This window comes from Microtus oregoni, unplaced genomic scaffold (genome assembly GCF_018167655.1).
Source record: "Microtus oregoni isolate MIOR12 unplaced genomic scaffold, Mior012 000005F_ref0000423, whole genome shotgun sequence".
Taxonomy (NCBI): Eukaryota; Metazoa; Chordata; class Mammalia; order Rodentia; family Cricetidae; genus Microtus; species Microtus oregoni.
The window spans coordinates 9,266,196-9,286,884 of record NW_024543064.1 but is presented as its reverse complement, the minus strand read 5'-3'; the positions used below and the strand labels follow the sequence as shown (position 1 = coordinate 9,286,884).

General features: G+C 51.6%; 1 protein-coding gene across 3 annotated transcripts in view; it reads left to right on the top strand.

Annotated features, from left to right (window-relative positions):
- The window catches only part of LOC121448316 (short-chain dehydrogenase/reductase 3), a 33,158-nt gene extending 13,994 nt beyond the window's left edge, over positions 1 to 19,164 (top strand). Inside the window, exons 3-7 of one of the 3 annotated variants that reach the window (XM_041652225.1) lie at positions 12,961 to 13,104; positions 13,637 to 13,813; positions 14,129 to 14,367; positions 15,895 to 16,020; positions 18,651 to 19,164. In XM_041652225.1, the coding sequence (XP_041508159.1) occupies positions 12,961 to 13,104; positions 13,637 to 13,813; positions 14,129 to 14,367; positions 15,895 to 16,020; positions 18,651 to 18,735 (771 nt within the window). In that variant the 3' untranslated portion in view covers positions 18,736 to 19,164. Of the gene's footprint in view, positions 1 to 12,960; positions 13,105 to 13,538; positions 13,814 to 14,128; positions 14,368 to 15,894; positions 16,021 to 18,650 lie in introns of those variants that run through there. The other 2 variants (XM_041652226.1, XM_041652227.1) reach the window with 2 other exon arrangements.
- Positions 19,165 to 20,689: the final 1,525 nt, after the last annotated feature.

Below are 20,689 nucleotides of genomic sequence, written 5' to 3'. Positions count from 1 at the left end.
GGATCTGGAGCCACTTCAAGGCTTTCTGCCCTCCACCAAGCAGGATAGGTGTGAGTCCCATGACCTGCTAAGGGAGCCAGTGCAGGGGTTTCTGGGGTCCAGAGAACTGTTTACCTCTAAGGGGCCAAAGCCCAAGTTCCTCCTTATAAACTAGAAGCCAAGTTTGAGGGCTATCAGGGACAACACATCCCCTGGGCTCTCTGTGGCCCCAGGGTGTCCCCAGGAAGGCCCAACATCTCTGACTGCTCACAGCCATCCTGATCCAGAAAGCATTTTCTTGCACTTTTGACCTTCCCTGGTCCAAGAAAGACAGCTGGAAGTAGTGGGGCCCAGGGACCCTAAGTGACTCATCCACTCACATAGCAAATCCGCTCCTGACTAGATTCCTGGGGGCCCTGACCAGACAGCTTCCCACCCAAAAGGCAGCATGCCCAAGGAACTGCAGACCGGGAAACCCTCTGGGCTAAGCCAACTGACCGGGGACAGTAGGCACCATTCTGTTTGGCATACCGGTATACCTAGAGACTATTGCGTCTGTCTCCATGAGCTTTTGTGAAGTCCAGAGCCACCACAGACACCAAGAGCCACAGTAGACACTTCCCAACTCACTGGACGAAGACCAGAGCAGACCTAAGGCCCTGCCCCCTGAGTTTGGAGGTCCCTTGAGGGAGGTGCGGGTCCGGGATTCCCCTGCAGAGGAAGCTGACTCCAGATGGTGGAAGCTGCCAGTCCCAGGGATGCTCCATAGGAGGCAAGTCCTCCAGCTGGCCGGGTGCCTGCGGCTGAGGTGGGTGGGTGGCGCATGGTTCACCCAGCGGCCAGCAGACTGGCTGCGTGTTGCAATGTCTGGTGACTTTTGCAGCATCCTGTCTGTCAGTGTGCGCAGCTGGGCTGCCCTCACTGAAGAGAAAGGAGCAAACCTGTGGCTGGGGTGAGCCTGCTTGTCTCTAACAGGCTGCATGGCTACCTGGCAGCCCATATGCAGCTCTGGGTTCTGCTGCCAGTCAGCAGCACCCGTGACATCAGTGCGTTTGTTTACTGGGGGAAGAACCTGAGGTCACAGTGGCCGAAGAGCTGTACCCCATTTTTATCTCTAACCCCTTGCCATCTAAGCCCAGCACCCCCTTTCCTGTCTCCTCTCCTTCCTGTCTGCTCTTGAGACCCCATTCCAGTCCCCTACTCACCTCCTACCCCTCCATAATCTCTACTCAGGACCCCCCTAACCCCCTATTCCTTTACTACCCCACCCCTACTTGCACCCGGGATCCTAATCCCAGCCCCCTATTCACCCCTTACTCTGTTCCCACATGCTCCCAGGATCCCAGCACCAGCTCCCTGCGCCTCACTCCTGTCCCTATCTTCAGCCAGAATCCCCCCACCTCACCTCTATCTACACTTTGAACTCCAACCCTAGGCCTAACCCATTGCATCCCTGCCTCCCCTCCACCCATCCAACCTGGGACCCTAACTCCTCCCCCACCAGCCAGTCCCTATGCACTGCAGTCCAGCCCCCTGCATCTGTCCCTCCTTCACCAACACATACCTTACCCCACCCCCACTTACAGAAAGACTTCCTGGAGCCTCCTGCCAGACCAGTGATCTGAGCGCTGTGCCTGGCCACTGCCCCTGTCATGTGAGCCTGCTGGCCAGCCTTGCTCCATCTACATGGAACACACAGAGCCAGGGCAGCAGCGTGATCATTGTCAGGCACCAGGGACAGGGCCACGCCATCACTTGAAACTGTGTTTACAACCTAAATGGGTAGCTAGCCTGGCATCCGCCTCCCCTCTGCTTCACCAGGACTGTGCCCCCAGAAACTGAGGTAGCCCAGGGACTTACCTGGTCAAGATCTTTCTCTTCCCAGATACCCAGACTTAGCAAAGCCCACTTTCCCCGGTGGATGGCAGATTTTTTTTTTGTACCTTCTCAGCCCTTTGCAAGCCCGATGCCCCCTCCTCTGACAACCCTGCAAGCCTCCTAGATTCCTCTTCTCCATCCCTCCTTCCCAAGCACCCAGTCACCTGAGTGTACCCCAGGACTAGTCCCACCCCACCTGGATCCTAAATTCCCCTTCTGGGACTCCAAACTCATTCCAACATCCAAACCAGACGCTGTCATGCCCCTGCTCATAGTATGACCGCCACCAAACTCCACGCTATCACACTCAAAGTAGAATTCAGTGCCCAGTGTGGCTGGTATCTGCCACTGGGCTGCGACACACTGGTCATCCCCATGCCAGCGTCACACTGAGCCCCTTCCCACTTGGGGCCTGTGTATGCATTAGCTGCTCTGTCTGCCTCCTTCCTCCGGACATCTGCACAGTTCCCTCCTTCACATCCCTCAGGTATCCCAGCAACCTGCCCCCTTCAGTACCACTTTCTGCCCACCGTCTTTCTCCATCCTGAGAAGCTCGCGTTCCGCTTGGGACACTTTCAGCCGCCCCTTTTTGCCTGGTCATCTAGAGCTTTTGTTTTGTTTTGAGAGGGCTGTAGTGTGGTAAGATATGTGAATGTGTGCCTGTATGTGCGTGTGAAGTTGAGTGTCTTCCTCAGTCACTCTCCAGCTTATGGACTGAAGCAGGGTCTCTCCCTGAACCCTGGGTTTGCTGTTCAGACTAGTCTTGCTAGCCAGTTTACTCCCAAGACTCAGTCTCTGCCTCGTGTGCTGGGATAGCAGAGGATCCACTGTGTAGCTCTGGGAATCCAAAATCTGGTCTTCATTCTTACCTGGCAAGCATGTTAGGACACACTGGCCTTCTGTTCCACAGGGTCTAACTGGAGGAACTGGGACAGAGGTCATAGGACTCCTGCCAGGAACTGTAGCTCGTCTCTTGCCCTTTGCTGTCTGTGGCCATAACTGATATTTACGGAAAGAAGTAAGGGCCCTTGTTCTTCTAGCTGGAGAGAGCAGCTGACTCAGAACCAATGTAAGAATGACACTGGGGTTTGGGGATGGAGGTAGGGAGACCCCAGTCAGGTCTCACTTGGTTTTGAGCAAAGCTCAACACTGCCTCTTGGCAGGCAGCAGTTTTAGGGTCTCAAGAGAGATCCATTGTAGAGAGCTTAGAGCGTCTATCTCAGAGAGAAGACAAGAGATTGCAAATAAGGCAGGAATGGGGGCTTGGGGCAAGTGTCAATCAATTGGTACTGACTCCCTGAAGGCCTCTTGGGTATGCACTGGTTGGAGAAATAGGATGCCCTTCGAGGACAGCACACAAAAAAGCCACATTGAGGTGGGGGAGGAATGATTATTCAAATGGAAGCTAATATTGTCCTGAGAGGGCTGGCAAAGGGCAAACATGGTCACTGCTGAATTTTACTGAATGGGGGGAATCCAGTAACAAAGTCCTGCTGAGGTTCTAGAAGGATCTCTGGCTGTTGTGTTGCATCTTAATTGAAGCAGGGGTCAAGTGGGAGCAGATCAGTTGGGGGCAAGTTGTCTTGAGGAGAGAGAAAAGCTAGGCCTGGAGTGGCTGGATTCAGAACGTGGATGACAAGAACTTGGATGGGCTGGGTGCAGAGTTAGAGATAGGAACCTATATGGGACCATGAGGCATCTTTGGGGAGAATAGAGGAGGCATCTGCAAACAGCATTGTGGTGGGCTGGTCTGGTGACCGAGCCCACTGACTCCATGACTTTCTGGCCTCAATGTCACACAGGGTCTCTGGGGCTCATCTGTTGAGTGGGGATAACAGGACCCACCTATGACGGCCACAGGAAGTGACCACAAGCTAAGAAACTTATAACCACAGGTCTTAGCCTGGTGTGGTGACACATGCTGAGGCAGATTGATTGCCAAGTTTAGGACCAGCCTGAGCTACAGGGTGAGACCTTGTCTCAAGGGAAAATAAATAAGACAGGCAAAAATTACAGATCTATTCTGTCACAGTTCTGGGCCCCACTCCCCCAACAGATTCCTCTGTTCAACCCTTTCATCTCCAGTGAGGACTTAGGACCCACCCTAATCCATGACAGTCTCTCCTTGGGGGTCTTGACTGGGTTGTATCTGCAAATAAAGTCACAATTGTGAGCTTTGGCTGTCAGGACTTGGACATGACTCCAGGAGGTCACATATCCTCCCACTCATCCTGGTCTCTTGTGAGGATATAATCTAAGCTCCCTAAGATAGGGCCATGCACAAGGCAAGAGCCCAAGAAGCAATAGCTGTGGTCTCCCTCCCACTTGTGTGAGGATCACAGATGACCCTGGCAGGGGCCACCCCTCCTCCTACCTGCTTTGCCAATGCTGCCACCAATAGGAGCACCTGACTTGATGGCCCTTTGGTCCAGCCTGCAGGACCTGGCATCTTTACAGCAGGTGAGGATTATCACTCTGGCCCATGCAGTAATGACCTGACCAGCAGGAGCAGGAGCCACACACATACAGGTTTGTGCTGCCCCTCCTTCCCAGGGAGGCCATCCAGACAGGCACGTGGGTGCTGTAATACCCGGACACGTTGCTTAGTGATAGCTGTTCGGTGAACACAGGATCCCTTTGTTCCCCAAGGCAGTCAGTGGCCAAGGCCACAGGTTTGAGAATCAGGTAGCATATGAGTAAATTGTGTGATCCTTCTCCTCTGTGCCTCAGGTTCCTCATGTGGCAATGTCTGTGGACCCTTTCCTAGAGTTATCAGAGCCACAGGACACATGTTAGGGCTCCTGGTCTCCAGGTTGTAGTCAGGGACTTGTGGGTGCGCTTTGTCACCTCAGTAACTGGGTCAGCCATGGGAGTCTTGTAATAAACCTGAGGCCATTAGTATTGTCAAATAAATACCAATATTATCGTCAGTAACATAGCAACAGAAACAGATGTCACTTCTCATAAAAGATCCTACCACCTAGGAAATGGCTCCGTCAGCAAAGTGCTGACTGTATTCCCATAAGGATCTGAGTTCAGATCCCTGGCACCCATGTAAAAAGCTGGGACCAGCATCACAAGTCTGTAATCCTGAGATTACAGAGCCCTTTGTCTCAGGGTGGAGGGCGATGGAGGAAGATGCCCAGCATCACTCTCTGACCTCCACACAAGTGCACGCATGCACGCGCACCACACACACACACACACACACACACACAAACACACACACACACACACACACACACACACACACACCCTGCAAAACCCAGAGCTGTCAGTGGTGGAGTGGTGGTGCTGAGAAGACCATCTGAGGCTCTGTATCTTGCCTTCCCTGGTCACAGTGTTGAATGCAGTAACTGAACCTCCCTCCCAGTCTGTCCCCTGTTGAGTGTGGACTGGAGCATGTAGCCTTGGGGAATGACTCAGGGGGTTGGCAACCCAACAGGTACATGATCATCACTTTGAATGGCTGTCATTTGGAAAGAAGGGAGCCCTCTTTCCTGTAAACAGGGTGACAGGACAGCACTGGCGATAGATGAGTCATGGGACAACCACCTAGGGCTTGTCGCTAGGAAAAGGACCTCCTAACAGAGCCAGCTGGGGGCTAGAGCTTCAAGCCTGTTAGTGTTTGAATCGGTCTTTGTAGAGACAACAGTTCCAGATGCTGAATTAAAGTGGTACTCCTGTGGATACCTGGGACAGGCAGAGAGAGGGCCCTAGAACATGTCTTCCAAGCCTCCTCCTTCTTAACAGACCCAGGGGCTCCTCCCTAGAACTCCCAGGAACTTCCAGAGTTCAACTTAAAAACCTAGCCTCCTAGGGAAATCTTCCCACCAAGGTCCTGCAGATGGGCAATTTAGACCCTGGTCTCTGCCTGCCTGCCTGCCTGGTTGTAGCTGAAGGATGTCTTTCAAGTCAAGGAAAAGATGAGACAGAGACCACTTAAGTTCTGGAGTTCTGACCCAGGCAAGGCCATGTCTAAGGGAAGCAAAACTTTGGGCCACCAGAATCATCAACACCTCCAGTTTTGTGGGCCTAGCAAATCTCCAAAAAGAGGGCCCTGTTACTGTTGTGTTGTTGATAATAATCCCAGCTGGTCCAAAATGAGCTTCCCTAAAGCAGCACTCAAACTTCAACTCATGGGGATTCCTAGGGTTGCCAAGCTCACAGTCAGAGGGACTCCAGAGCCAGGGTCCACTGTATTCAAGAGATGGGTTTTCTCTCTTTAGAAATACCTCAAGGTTGAGCCTGGGATATAGCTCAGTTGGCTGAGTGCTTACCTAGCATGCATGAAGCCCTGAGTTCATTCCCAAGTACTGCATTAAACCAGCATGCTGATAACATGCCTGGAATCCTGGCACAAATCCAAGCAGAAGGACCAGAAGTTCAAGGTCATCCTCAGCTCCATATTGGATTTTAGACCTGGGTGGGCTACATGAAGCACTGCTCAACAAAGTTGGTAGCCAGATGTGGTGATATACACCTGTAATCTTGGAACTTGGAAGGTAGAGACAGGAAGATCTGAAGTTCAAGGTTATTCTTAGCCACCTAGAGAGTTCAAGGACGGCCTTAGCTAAGTGAGACCCGATCTAAAAAAAAGAAAATACACAGAATTGTAAAAGGTGTTTTTGAGACAGGCAGCCCATGATCTCTTGATCCTTCTGCCTCAGCCTCCCGATGCTCATTTTACAGATATGTACCACCATGCCTGACATCTTTAGCTTTGAGTGTGTGCTCTGTTCCCAAGCCTGTAACACAAGCTACTATTCAAGGCCTGCCTGGGCTCCAGAGACAACTCAAGGCCAGCCTGGCCAACGTTTGACCCTGTCTCAGAATAAAATGTTTTTAAAAGGAGAAAGGTCATGGAGGATCATAGCTCAATGGTAGAAGATGCTGCTTACCTAGCATGTACAAAGTCTAGAGTTCAGTTCTTGGTACCACAAAAAAATAAATAAACAAAGTACTGTGTCCATGTCTCGGACACCACAGTCCCTCCCCCAGGGATGCACCCGTCTCCTGTTCAGTGCCACCCTAACTCTGACTGTACGATAGACTGAAACTCCCATGCTCCCTCTTACCCAGTCATTAGCATGGGTCTTAACAAGCATCTTCCTATCCCCTGTCTGCTATGCTGGGAGTGGCGGCAAGTCACACCCTACTCCAAACCTCCCTCACCCAGTCTGCTGCTCTGCCCACCATGCTTGGAGTCTCCCTGGGCATTTTCCTTCTGTCTGCAAGGTCAACATTGCCAGTCTGACCTTAAGCCGCAGGGCCCAACTCCCTGCCCAAGGACTTGGACCTGAGACTACCTGCTCCGGTCACTGGTGGGATGCCCCACCCCCCACACTCCCACCACACACATAGCCAGTCTCTAGGCTGTCCTCCCAGAGAGGAAAGGCAAGGCTGAATAGTAGAGATACCAGTGTCCTAGGATCAGCAGACCTTTCTAGATGGACCAGTGCCATGTGACTGGGTCAGCTGAGCCTGGCCGGTGCCGGACTCACAAGATGATGAAGAGTCCCTGAGGGACACTGAGCCAAGGCAAAGGGCTTCCAAATGGTCAAAACGCTCCTCTGTCTGCCAGTGGAAGCCCAAAACAAGGGCTAGCCTTAGCGGGGAGGAGCATGGGTTCTGAGTCACAACAGTGAGGACAGGAGAGGCACGACCCCTAGGCTAGTCACTTTATTCTGTTTGAGACTCACATAGTGTGGGGGATAACATACCCACCCACAAGGTGTGATGCTGAAAGAGGGCATATCTGTCTACTTGGCACAGGGCCTGGCCCGTGGCAAGGGCTCTGTTAATACTAGCGATTGGCCAGTGTTGTAGGAAGGGTGGAAGGAACAGCCAAAGAAGCTTTGGAACTGAAGGGGCCATTCAGGCTCTGCTCTGCGGGGTGAATGGGAGTTTGCAAAGAGCCTTGATGTTTTCAAGAAAAATGGTGGAGAGAGACGACAAATAGCACTTTTATCATGAGTGGAGGCCCAGGAGAGGTATTGATGGGGCTAGGCAGGGGTTACCAACGCTGAGTTACGGTGGGGAAGTTTGTGCCATGCCTTTTGTTCTGCTCCTATTCTTATTGTTACCTGTCTTGCTTTGAGACAGGGTCCTACTGTGTAGCCCAGGCTGGCCTTGAACTGGCCGTCTTCCTGCCTCTGCCCCTCATACTGGGATTATAGGTGTGTACCTAACTTCTGAGTTGTTGTCGTTGTTGATTTTTTTTTACATGGGGGTAGGGAGAGGGTGTCAGGAAGTCAGAGGATAACTTGGAGTAGTCAGTTCTCTCCATGTGAGTCCCAGGGATGGAACTCAGGTCGTCAGACTTGGTAGCCAGCACCTTTACCAGCCGAGCCATCTCACCAACCCCTGACTTTCATAAGTCACCTTTGTTCATTAGTGACTTTACCCATGAGCAAACATCAAGAAGTGAGTAGCAGCCCGGGACAATCCTTCCACCTGGGGCCTCTCTGAAGATGCTTGCTCCCTTGACCCATTGAGTGTCAGGGATAGGTTTTTCTGGGTTATTCCTTGCTGCTCCCCTTTTGTTTGCACCCTGAATCCTGAACTTCTTTCCTGGCCATAAGGCACGAAGTCTTTGAGTGACTGTAGAGTGTCAAGGGTGAGGTGTGATATGTCTGCCCTTCCTCCCCAGGGAAATCCCAGCAGAGCGAGCCTCCGGGACACTCAGTAGACACCAGCCCTGCGCTGAGTGCCCTCAGGGCCTTGAGAGGGAACATACACAGTTTGATTTTATTTTCAGTAGGACTGGGGATTGAATTTAGGAGAGAGAATAGCAGCAGTCACTGGCCGCCTGCGCTTGGAGCCAGACAGTGCTGATGTGCAAACACCAGCTCTGCCACTCAGTGTGGATGGCCTCGGACAAGCGCTTGGCCTCTCCACGCTGCGGTTTCTTCTCTCTGGGTAGTCACAGAACCGCTAGCTCCTGGCTTCCCCTAGATACCTCTGTTTATTCTTTATCCTCTTACCCTCAGTTGCGACTGATGCTTCCTCAATCCCTTAACCTTCCTTACAGGGATGGGCTCCTGAGGTGGGAACTGTGTCTCTTTCATTCTCTTAGGTCCCAGTGCTGGGCTCAGCCCCTTCCCATAGCAGACTCTCTAGCCCTAATAGGTAGGTGGATGAGACTGTGGTGGAGACATGGAGTTAGATGAGGCACAAGGAGAGCTTTGGAGGCAGGAATAGATACCGTCATGAGTGGATTTGGAGTTGGGTCTTCCAAGCTTGACTTATGCTGCCATGCTACAGGACCGCACCTGCAGCAAACAGACCCTGGGTTCAGATCCCACCTCCATCTTCCACCAGGTGTCAGGTGTGGCTGTGGACATCTGACTTAGTTCAGTGAGCTTTAGTTCCCAAGTACAGAAAGTGCCTGATGTAAGTCTCTAACCCAAAGGCTTCAGCTGCTGGGTCAAGCAAACGCCAGCAAGGCAAAGCAGGGCAGGCAGGCCCTCACTGACAGTCCATACCGGGACCAAGGCTTTCTCTCCTCCTCCTTCTCACCTGAGAGGGGAAGCCCATTGTCTCACCTCACAGAGGACTGGAAGCCAAGAGGGTAGAGACGCCAGTCCTGATTTCATAAGTTTAGGTTAGCCCGGTTCTGCCAGCTGGTCAGCCAGGGAATTAAGAGGAGGCTGAAGCAGCTTCCAGGACTGTCTCTTCCCCAGGCTCCTATCCACTCTCCCTCAAACCTCACTTCTCCATGCCACCTTCATCTCCTTCTGGCCCTGGGAGGACCTGTCAACACTTGTGGTTACCCAGGGGACTGTGGCAGAGCCTTGAGCAGACTTTCTGTGTGCATCATATCCTTCAGGGACACAGATTCCCCGAGAGCTTGTCACTAGAGCAGCTTCACCAGAGAGTTCTGTGCCTTCAGGCCCTCTCTCTGGTCCACACAGACTGCATTGGAGCCACCATCACCACAGAGATGCAGGCTGACTCATAAGGACAGGTGGCCTCAGTGTGCCCTATATGCATCCACGAGAGGACCTGGTGACACATGCACATGGATTGCATACATTCGCAGAAACATACCTATGTTCAGATGCAAGGCTCACAGACACCTATTCATAGATGCAGGCTCATAGTCATAGACACATGTTCACAGGTCCATGCACATAGAGCATGCTCACAGACACAGACATCCACAGATGTGAACTTGTAGATACACATACATTCCAGACACACAAATGCATACTTACACTTACAGACACGCAAGTGCACACTCAGATGGGCTCGGAGGCACTAGCACTCACAGGCACAGACACACAAACACGGGACACAGAAATTTGCCCAGGGAGATGCACCTGCCCCCGGCGGCACACCTTTGCCCAGCACCGTGGCTAGCTCCTTGTCTGCATGCTCCAGCCCCAACAGGCCTGCCCTCAGCTTGGCCTTCCTGGGTTGAGTGCTCTAGGAAACCCCAGGCCCCACTGGTCCACACAAACTCATATATGGAAGATTCTGGGGCTGCAATGAGCTCAGCCACAGAGAATGGGTAATCTTTCAGTCTTGAGAGGTAATTTAATACCCATCCACACTCTCCCAACTTTGGCCCTTAACATGTATTCATTCATCCAACAGACAACATGTGCTTTGGTAGACACTGAGATATTAAAATAAATAGAACAGAATTGGGCCCTGGAGATGTCAGGTTCACAGAGACACTTAGCCATTGTACCAGGGAGAGGGGTAGAACCACTCTGCCAGTATACAGGGTTGACCTCAAGAGGACCAGGGTCCTGACTGTAGTCTTTGCCTGCTCACAGGAGACAGTACATACAGGCCTTCATCCCGCCTGCCTGCCCACTGCTACCCCCCCCCCCCCCACACACACTTTGGGGCCATCTTCCAGCCCAGTTGACAGGGCTGCTCTCCCTAGTTCCTGGTTGCAAACATTCTGAGCAAAGCATTGCTTTAGAACCCTGACCATCTCCAGACATCAAAGAACCAGACTCCTTTAGATTGGACCCTCTGCACACCTATTTGTGCTAGGAAAGCCACAGGGGTTCCTAGTGACATCAAGCCCCTCATTGATGATTTTAAAGAGAAAAGCAACAGAGCTATGGCTAAAGAGATGACTCAGCAGTTAAGAGTGTTTGCTGCTCTTGCAGAGGACCCATGTGGAGCCTCACCATCACCTGTAACAAGTTCCATGGGATCACATGTTCTTCTGGCCTGCACAGGCACTGGCTCACGTGCCACACACACACATACATCAGGCACACATGCATACACAAAATAAACTTTTTTAAAAAATCTTTTAAAAAGAAAAAAACACAGACCCTTGCTGGAGCCTAGCCTCTATTATGCTGATTTTCCTGGATGCCGTGGTTGCCTAGTTCTACCTCTCTACCATAAAGCTACATCTCAGGGCAGCTAACTCCTCAGACACCCAAACCTGGGCTCCTTTGTGTGGGGAGGTATTATTCTCCTTCAGGTCAAGGATGAGGACCAGCCAAACGTCAATTCCCAGCATCCTATGAACCAGCCATACACCTGCCCAACCCCTCTAAGCACCCACTTACAGGTCCTGTCAAGGTCACTGGATCACTCCTATACTCATTCCCTGCTGGGTAAGGAAGCAGGAGTCTTACTGTCTCTCTCCTGTCCCTCCTTGTATCCTTCCTTCCCAGTGTGAGCACAGGGAGCTGGAAGCCATCCAGGGCCCTGTAAAAGGAGAATGTGACCCCATCCTTCCTAGTGGCTGGTGGGAATAATCCCAGCTCTAAACATAATTGGCGAGGCCAGCTGGTCCCTAACAGAAAACATTCTAGAATAGTATACAGAAAGCTTTTCTGTTCCTTCTAAGAATCAAGGAAAAGGCCAGACCTGGGTTGGCAGGAAGTGTCCTGCTGGGAGGAATGGACAGAAAGGTACAAACTTAACACACTAACTGATAGGCCATAAGTGTGCTCAGAAACAGCTGGCTCACTTAAGCGTAGGTGGTATCCCTTTTAAAATCTTGTTGGGGCCCCAAGATGGCCCAATGGTTAAGAGCACTTGCTGCTCTTCCAGAGGACCTGAGTTCTGTTCCTAGTACCCATACTGGGCAATCTGTAACACTAGCTCCAGGGGATCTGATGCCTTCTTCTGGTCTCTGTTGTATCCTGCGTTCGTGTGCATATACCCACACACAGGCACACATGTGTGCAGACAGACACACACACATAAAATAAAATTAAAAGAAAAAACTCCTTGTTGGCCACTGTGCTAGCTAATTTTATGTCAACGTGACGCAGGCTAGCTTCATTTGAGGGAAGGAACCGCAATTGAGAAAACGCCTTTATAAGATCTGTCTGTAGGCAAACCTATAGGACATTTATAAGATCTGTCTGTAGGCAAACCTATAGGACATTTATAAGATCTGTCTGTAGGCAAACCTATAGGGCATTTATAAGATCTGTCTGTAGGCAAACCTATAGGGCATTTATAAGATCTGTCTGTAGGCAAACCTATAGGGCATTTATAAGATCTGTCTGTAGGCAAACCTATAGGGCATTTCCTTAATTAGTGATTGAGAGGGGAGGGCCCAGTCCATTGTGGGTTATGCCACCCCTGGGCTGCTGGTTCTGGGTTCTGTAAGAAAGAAGGCTGAGCACACACGAGAGCAGGTCAGTAAGCAGCACCCCTCCATGGTCTCTGCTCCTACCTCCGGGTTCCTGCCCGGCCTGAGTTCCTGTCCTGACTTCCCTCAATGACGGACTGTTAGTTACCTGAATAAACCCTTTAAGTTGCTTTTGGTCACAATGTTTCATTACAGCAATAGAAACCCTAAGACAGCTAGCAGATAAATACAAACCTGACAACCTAAGTTTCATCCCCAAACCCACAGCAGAAGGAGAAAATCAACTCTTAAAAGTTGTCCTCTAACCTCCACGCCTGCCCAGACATGCACTGTGGTACACTACACACACACACAATCATAATTAATAGTTAATAATTTTCTTTGTGTACTTTTGGGATGGAATCCAGGAAGCCAGCATTTTAAAGACTACTGAAATTCTAAATTCCTGATATCAGTCATTATATCGATACAGTCTGTTTCAGAGACACCTATTCCATGCCAGAATTCTTTCCTTCCAGATTATTCTCTGGGGCCGGACTGAGAAATGCCTGAAAGAGACCACAGAGGAGATTCGGCAGATGGGCACCGAGTGCCACTACTTCGTCTGTGATGTGGGCAACCGGGAAGAGGTGTACCAGATGGCCAAAGCTGTCAGAGAGAAGGTCAGTAGCCTGGGCATGTCTGGCCCCAGCATATTGAATTCGTGCATCCTGAGAGGGGGTGTGGCTACGGCACACTGGCTTTGTGCAGGGGACTTTTGGGGGCTCTCCATGAAGCTCGTCCAAGTTACTTGGGCAGGGACTGGGGTTGATAATACAATATGAGTATATCTCTGTGGTCCTTTGGACATTTAGACCTTATGAGTTTCTCTCTAAGACAAATGTCCCATTGCCTTCTGGGAAAATCCTTTCCCTAATCCAAGACATTTGGGCTGGGTAGATCAGTGAGTGCCAAAAGAGGGAAAAAAAAAAACTCATTCTGTTCCTTATCCCACTCATGGTAGCATTAACCATTTTTATGTGACCATAACCTCATTTATTATAAATATGCTGCATTCCGGGTATAGTATGTACCATAAATTATTTCTAATCCTCAGACACAGCTGGTATGGCCCCAGCGCCATTTATAAACAAGACTGATGCTCAGAAAAGCCATGTGGCTGGTGGTTGCGGAGCCCGGTCTGTGCCCCTGCAGGTACAGCCCACAGGGACTGGCTGCCCTCACGGCTCCACAGCCCCCTCTTGCCCGCAGGTGGGTGACATCACCATCCTGGTGAACAATGCCGCTGTGGTCCACGGGAAGAGCTTGATGGACAGTGATGACGATGCCCTCCTCAAGTCCCAGCATGTCAACACCCTGGGCCAGTTCTGGGTAAGGGTTTTCCTGGCCCAGTGCCAGCCGTAGGTATGGCAGGAAACCTGAGTTGGAGGAGGGGAAAGAGAAGTTCAGTGGCACCAGGGCTCATGCCGGCAGGGACGTGCAATGGCAAAGTGGCTAGATAAATGGAATGATTGACTGGCAGGGAGATGCGGGAACTTCTGACTGGCTGCCTCAGCCGCTCCGTACTGGAGGGCTAAGTCGCTAGGGTAGCAATGCATCTAGAGCGGGCTGTTCGCCCCAGTGCAGAGGTGCAGGGCTTGGCAGAAGCTGCGCTGCTCCACACTGACCCCCGTTCCCCACCCTCAGACCACCAAGGCCTTTTTGCCGCGTATGCTGGAGCTGCAGAACGGCCATATCGTGTGCCTCAACTCCGTGCTTGCACTGTCGGCCATCCCCGGCGCCATCGACTACTGCACATCGAAGGCATCGGCCTTCGCCTTCATGGAGAGCCTGACCCTGGGGCTGCTGGACTGTCCCGGTGTCGGCGCCACCACCGTGCTGCCCTTCCACACCAGCACCGAGATGTTCCAGGGCATGCGAGTCAGGTCAGTGCGCCGGTGAGACCAGCCACCTCTCCTGAGCCAACCCTGCCAGGAGTCTTCACAGAAAGGGTGCCAGAATCCCTGGACCTCAGCACACGTCTCTCCGAAAAACCCAAGGCCAGCCCTTCTAGGCCACAAGTTTCCTATCTGAGGATCACTCACTATCTTGGTCTGGGAAGAAAACCTAGTCAGCAAAATTTGATCTTTAGAACCCAAGTTTATAAAAATCCAGGCCAAGGTAGCAGGCACTTGTCTTCCCAGCTATGCACAGTCAGAGGCCGGCAAATCCCAAGGGCTCATTGGCCAGTCAGTCCCGGCCAATGAGAGACGCCAAAGTGCATGACTCCTAAAGAAAAGACTCCTGACCTCTGCCCTCCACACACATCCATGTTACCTACCTGCACACACATGACACTCATGCATGAACAAACCCAAGCTGCACTAGTCACGTGACTGAGGCAATACAGGGAAGGCACAGCAGTCTGTGAGCCCCAAGGCTGCCCCTTGCTCAGGCTTGACATGATAACTGATAGCTCACCACCCTTAATCTTACTGGCACCAGAGTGAATCGTAGCCCCCTGAGGGACAGAGGTCAGGGCCAGCAGCCCCATGCCCAGTACCTTCAGACTGAGAAAAGCAAGAAGAGCCAGAAACAGCTGCTGGCGCTGTGCTAGGGGCTCACCCGTTTGCCCCCTGCTCCGCTGTTTCCTTATCCATAAGTTGGAGAGAATATTTGTGCGTGGGCCCGACACTTGGGGAACAAAATGGGTGCATAGCTCTGGGGTCAGATGCTTCTGGATAGGCATGGGAAACCCCTGTTGTTTGATGCCTGTTCATCTGGAAGTTCCATGGAAAATTCTGTATTTGACTGGCAGGCTAGTGAACCAGCAGGCTGAGGACCTCCCAGGCAGAAAGGCCCAACAGAGGAGTGGAGCAAAATGACAAGTATTTATTAGGCACCTACTGTGTACCAGGACCTATTAGGTACTGAGGATGATGCAACAGGCAGTGAGATTCACGGGGCCTCCCCCCTCAGGAAACGTATAACCTGATGGAGACAGGCCCTTGACAAGGAACAACCTGATGAGCAAGGCCATTCTAGATGTGGTTGTGGTTAAGGCAACTAGAAAGGAGGTAAGATCAGAGGCCCCCAGCGATATGGGAGTAGAAAGGAGGTAAGATCAGAGGCCCCCAGCGATATGGGAGGCTGAGTGATCTCTGGGGGCTGATGAGGAAAGATGGCCCAGTAAGAAAGACTGAGGGCTGGCCCATGCTGTAGACTGTAGACTCTGATTCCCTGACTCTGTTAGAGATGTCGCCCTGCTAGTGGGCAAACTCCACTCACATGGTGGGGCAGGAGGGACCAGGACTGAGGGACTCGTACAGGCGTGGACTGGGAGAGAATCCCACAGCCTCCAGTCCCTCACACAGAAGAGCCCAAGTGATGCCCTCAGACACACTAGCCACCACCAAGGTGCCCAGCCGAAAGGTCAACTTCTTCTGGAGAAACCAGTGTTTTCCCGCCTTCAGGTTTCCCAACCTCTTCCCGCCGCTGAAGCCAGAGACAGTAGCCCGGAGGACGGTGGAAGCTGTGCAGCAGAACCAGGCCCTTCTCTTGCTCCCGTGGACCATGAATATCCTCATTATCTTGAAAAGGTATGGGCTGGGGGAGAGAGAGTTCTTCACCAGGTCGAGGCCCAGCTTTTTCCTTTATGCCAGTGGGCCCTAGTGGAGAAAAGGCAACAGGCCGGAGAAAGTGAAAGTAAAGTCCTGTCTGCTGAGGGCAGGGTGCTGAGGAGTAGCTCCTCTGACTGAGCTGAGCAGTGAGGCAGACTTGTTGGTCTAAGGCTCTCTATGAGGTTTGTTTTTATTTTTTCATTTTTTAAATTTGTTTTTGAGGGAGAACCCACTGTAGCTCAGACTTACCTGGAACACACTATAAAGCCTAGGCTGGCCTTGAACTTGCAATTCTCCTGTCTCTCTAGGGTTGGGATTATAAGTGTGCACTACTGTGCCTGGTTTAAATTATTGCGGGATTCAAACAGCTCTTGTTTATGTGAGTTTTGTCTACCACTACTTACTGCGTTAGAAATTAAAACTGAGGGGCAAGTTTTACACAGTGGTTTCTGTTTACAATATTTTTCAGTTGTAAAGAGCAGTAACAGAACTATTAAGTTATCATAGCTGCTTTGTTTGTTTTCTTGCTGTTTTAATCTCTTTAGACAGGACCTCACTGGGTATCCCAATCTAGCCTCAACTCCCAAATATATTTTTTTGTGACCGCAATTATACTTTCTAAAACACCACAGACAAGTCATCGGGAGAGATGCGGGCTGTGTTCTTGTAGATCTCGCCATTGTCTGGTTTAATCTGAAACAACTAGGTTCTTACATCGGATTTCTGTTAGTTGGGATAGTCCCCTGTAGCAAAACCCCTGAGAAACCCCACCGCATGTGCAGAGGAAATAGAAGGAAAGATGACCAACGATGGGCTGGGGGTGCAGCTTAGTAGGTAGAGAGCCTGCCTAGCAGAGGCAGGAGGATCAGAAGTGTGAGCTTACCCTCAGCTACACAGTCACTTTGAGGCTTGCCTGGGTGATATTCTTTAAAGACCCTGCCGAGAAAGAGAGAAAGAAGGGAGGGAGGGAAGAGGGAGAAAGGAAGGGAAAGGAAAGGGAAGGAAGGAAGGAAATGGAAAGAAGGAATAAGAGAAAAACAGGTCATACTGTGGTGTTACTCTAAGTATCCTAGAGAGATCTCAGGCACCCCCAAGAGTTCCTGGACCACATTTTTAAGAACCACTTCTCTGCGGGCATAGCCCCAGCTCCCAGGTAGCTGAGTCTAAAGACAACAGGATTTTCATGCTGAAGGCTCAGTGTTTGGATAAGTGTCGCAGCTCTAGTGAGGTGGGGTTTACCAGGGAAGACCATCTTTGGGAGGTGGGCTTCCTAATGGAGATGTTGTCTCCTCTAGAATTTTCCCAGCACGGAATTTGCCTCACACTGTCCAGACTCAGTGCAGCAAGACCTTACATTGGGTCTCATGCTGAAGGGGCCAGCTAGTGCCTATGGCTCAGTGTGCTCTCTGCATAGGGAGAGCTGTGGCTCCTGCTCGTCAGGAAGTTCAGCCCCTGGTTCCAGGCTCACCCTGTTGTTATCATCAAACATCGACTCAGGAAGGCCACACCCTTGGCTATGTGACTAAGGGAACAATGGCAACCGACCCTTCGTCTGCCACTCTGCTGGCCTCTGTGCAAGCAGAGGTGAGGCGTGGAGAGCAGGGGAGCGGGCACTTGGAGCGGTCACACTGTCCCAGCATACCCTGACCTTCAGTCCAGGATGCTCTCTTGCTGCCAGAGGGATCCTCTAGAGGAGTAGGCACCAAGCAGGGAGGGGGGGGGTGCCTTCAGATGGTGAAGAGCTGGCTGTGTAAGCTTGAGAATCTGAACTGGATTCCCTAACATTGATGGCTGCCCTTCATATGTTTACTGCACTGCAAGCAGGTGACTGTATACACACACACACACACACACACACACACACACACAGATTGATTCTTTTTAAAAGGAGGGCTGGTGAGATGACCTGCAGTTAAAAACACTTGTTCTTGCAGAAAACCAGAGTTCAGTTCCCAGCACCCACTTCAGGCAGCTTACAACCTCCTGTTTACTCCAGTTTCAGGGGACCTAATGCCCTCTTCTGGTCTCAGTGAGCCACTGCATGCAAGTGCACAAATAGGCACAAAATGCATAATTCCAAATAGAACAAGACTTAAAAACAAAAACCCATAGAAGTGCATACATCTTGGGGTTCTGGAGACTGAGACACCCAAGAGCATGGCATGGCATCTGGCAGGGGCCTTCCTGCTGCCTGTGACGTGATGGAGACTTGGCCCATACAGGACAGAGCAAGTATGCCCCGAGAGCTTGTTTCTATAATAGAGCCACTCAGACTGTCCATTAATCCAAGACTGGGTGGATCCCCTCATGACATAGCCACCTCTGTGTCACCACAAAGACAGTCAAGTTTCAGCTTGCATCTTGGAAAGTCCAGAACACATGGAAAGTGCACCAGTCGCTGAGAACACACTCCCTCTGTTGTTCCTATGCTTGGCCCTTCACCTGGTCAGAGTGCTGATTCTCAGAGTTCAGGTGCTGTCTTTGGAAGGGGCGCTGGTGTGTGGGTTGCAGAGGCCCTAAAACCATTGTCTACTACCCGATATGACATTGCCACCGTTGACCCTGTCACTGCTGCCCACCCTACTAACCGTCTTCCCTTCTCCCCTCAGCATACTCCCACAGGCTGCACTGGAGGAGATCCACAGGTTCTCAGGGACATACACCTGTATGAACACCTTTAAGGGGAGGACATAGAGGCTCCTCAGACACACCTGAGGAGCCATGGAGCCTGAGGGGAGCCACAGTACCCGGGCGGACACCCGGGTGCCTGTGTGTCGGCGGGTCTGCTGGGTGAGCAGGACTGTTCCTGTCCCCAGCGAAGAAGATTCTGCGGCTCCCGGGTCAACTCCAGGACCTTCGTGCAGGACTGATGTGTGTAACTCTGACCCCCATGGGGAGGCGAGATGCCGTTCAGCAGCCACCTGACAGTTTTGTACCTTTCTCACTCTGTAGGTTTATTGTTAAATTGCTTCTCCAGTCTAACCCGCCTGAGCAGCGTGCATCGACGATTTCCGTGATAGTCTGTCCCCAGACACTCTGCCTTCCCCTCCGAACCCTGTCACCCTCAGCTCATGCAAACTGGTTAAATGGCAGTAACGCAAATAAAGAGGTGGCTTGCACAGCTTCCCTTCGTTCACGTCCTTGGGAGGAAGGCAGCTGGGAAGGAACCTGTCCCAACCACAAAGCCCCATCCTTTGAGAAGGAAGGGCTCATCTCAGGGTCTACAGAGAGCAGGAGAGGGCCTGCAGCCCAGTCCAAGGAGAGAGGGTGGGGGAAGCCCTTCCAGACACATGGCTTCCGTGGTAGAATCCCTGAGAGCTAATCTACCGAAGAATTCACCACAGATAGTACTGTCTGTCCTTCCTTGACCCCGCTGGCCACCAACTTAAAAGTAAAGTCAGCCTTCGCTGAGCACCCGCTGTCTACCCCAAGAAGATACTGCCAAGATGATACCAGCAGAAGATGCACCTCATCATTTTGGCAGGGGTGGTCCCCAGACAGGAAGATTAGGAATAGCATCCCATCTATACAGCTTTTACAGGTGAGTGGCAGGGAGCAGGCAGGGGTGGTCCCCACACAAAAGGAGAAGGTCCCAGGCCTCTGATTAGTGGGGAGCTTCCTTGAAAGCTTCCCAAAGGCCACATAGACCTAAGGACCTCAGGCTGGACCCTCACGCTCACAAGGATGGGATGACCCGCATGGCAACAGGCTGATGTGCAGGAGAAACACTAGGTGTCTGGTGTGCATGGAACGCTGCAGCGCACTGCCAGCCTAAAACATGGCGTTTGCTGTGTCGGTTACCAGCTCTCCCTGTGGCTACCGAAGACAAAATAGAGAAACAAAACAAAACACAGCTCAAAGCAACCACTTTGAACAATCCAACCACTTGGTGGTGGGTGTCAGCCAGCTATGACCACCAGATCACCACGGTTTCCAACAGGGAAGGTGTCTGCCCTGCAACTCAATTTATTCATGAAACTGTCTTCACTCTGGTCAGCCACTACCGGAGATGAGTTGTCCTGGGGAATAGATGTATATTGGCCCACCATCACGTCCTCTTCAAGTTCTGCCTGGAAATAGTGTCTGTCGCTTCCACTCCCATTTCATTGGCCAGATCCGGTCATGTGGCCATGCCTGCCGAAGATCCTGGGAAGCTATTAGGATGATCACATGGTCTGCCAAACCATGTAAGAAGACTTCAACTCAAGGATGTAGCAGCCCAGGGCCCCTTGCTGGGGCTGAGCAATCGCTGCAGAGGCGGGTGCCTGATTCTCTTCCCAAGCACCTTTCCAAAGGGAGAATTTAGAAGTTTGTTCCACAGATGAGAAGTTGAGTTCAGATCAGGATGTTGCTCAGCCAGGTCCAGAATTTGAACACAGCTCTGGCTCCTGGGTTCCCATGGCACCAGACAGTAGCAAGCAACAAGGGGTCAAGTCAGGACCATCCATCAGCTTCCTTTTGGTCCCCGAGGACAGGTGTCTCCAATGTGTGGAATGTTACTACCCTCCTCAGCCCCTTGGTGTCTGGATGATGTCCCAAGGCAGGTGCCTGTGGCTGGCTCTTCTGGGAGAGAGGCTGAGGGGGATCCATCTTAGTGGACAGGGAAAAGTGGATGGGGCAAGGTGGAGTCCAGACCTGCTGAGCCCCC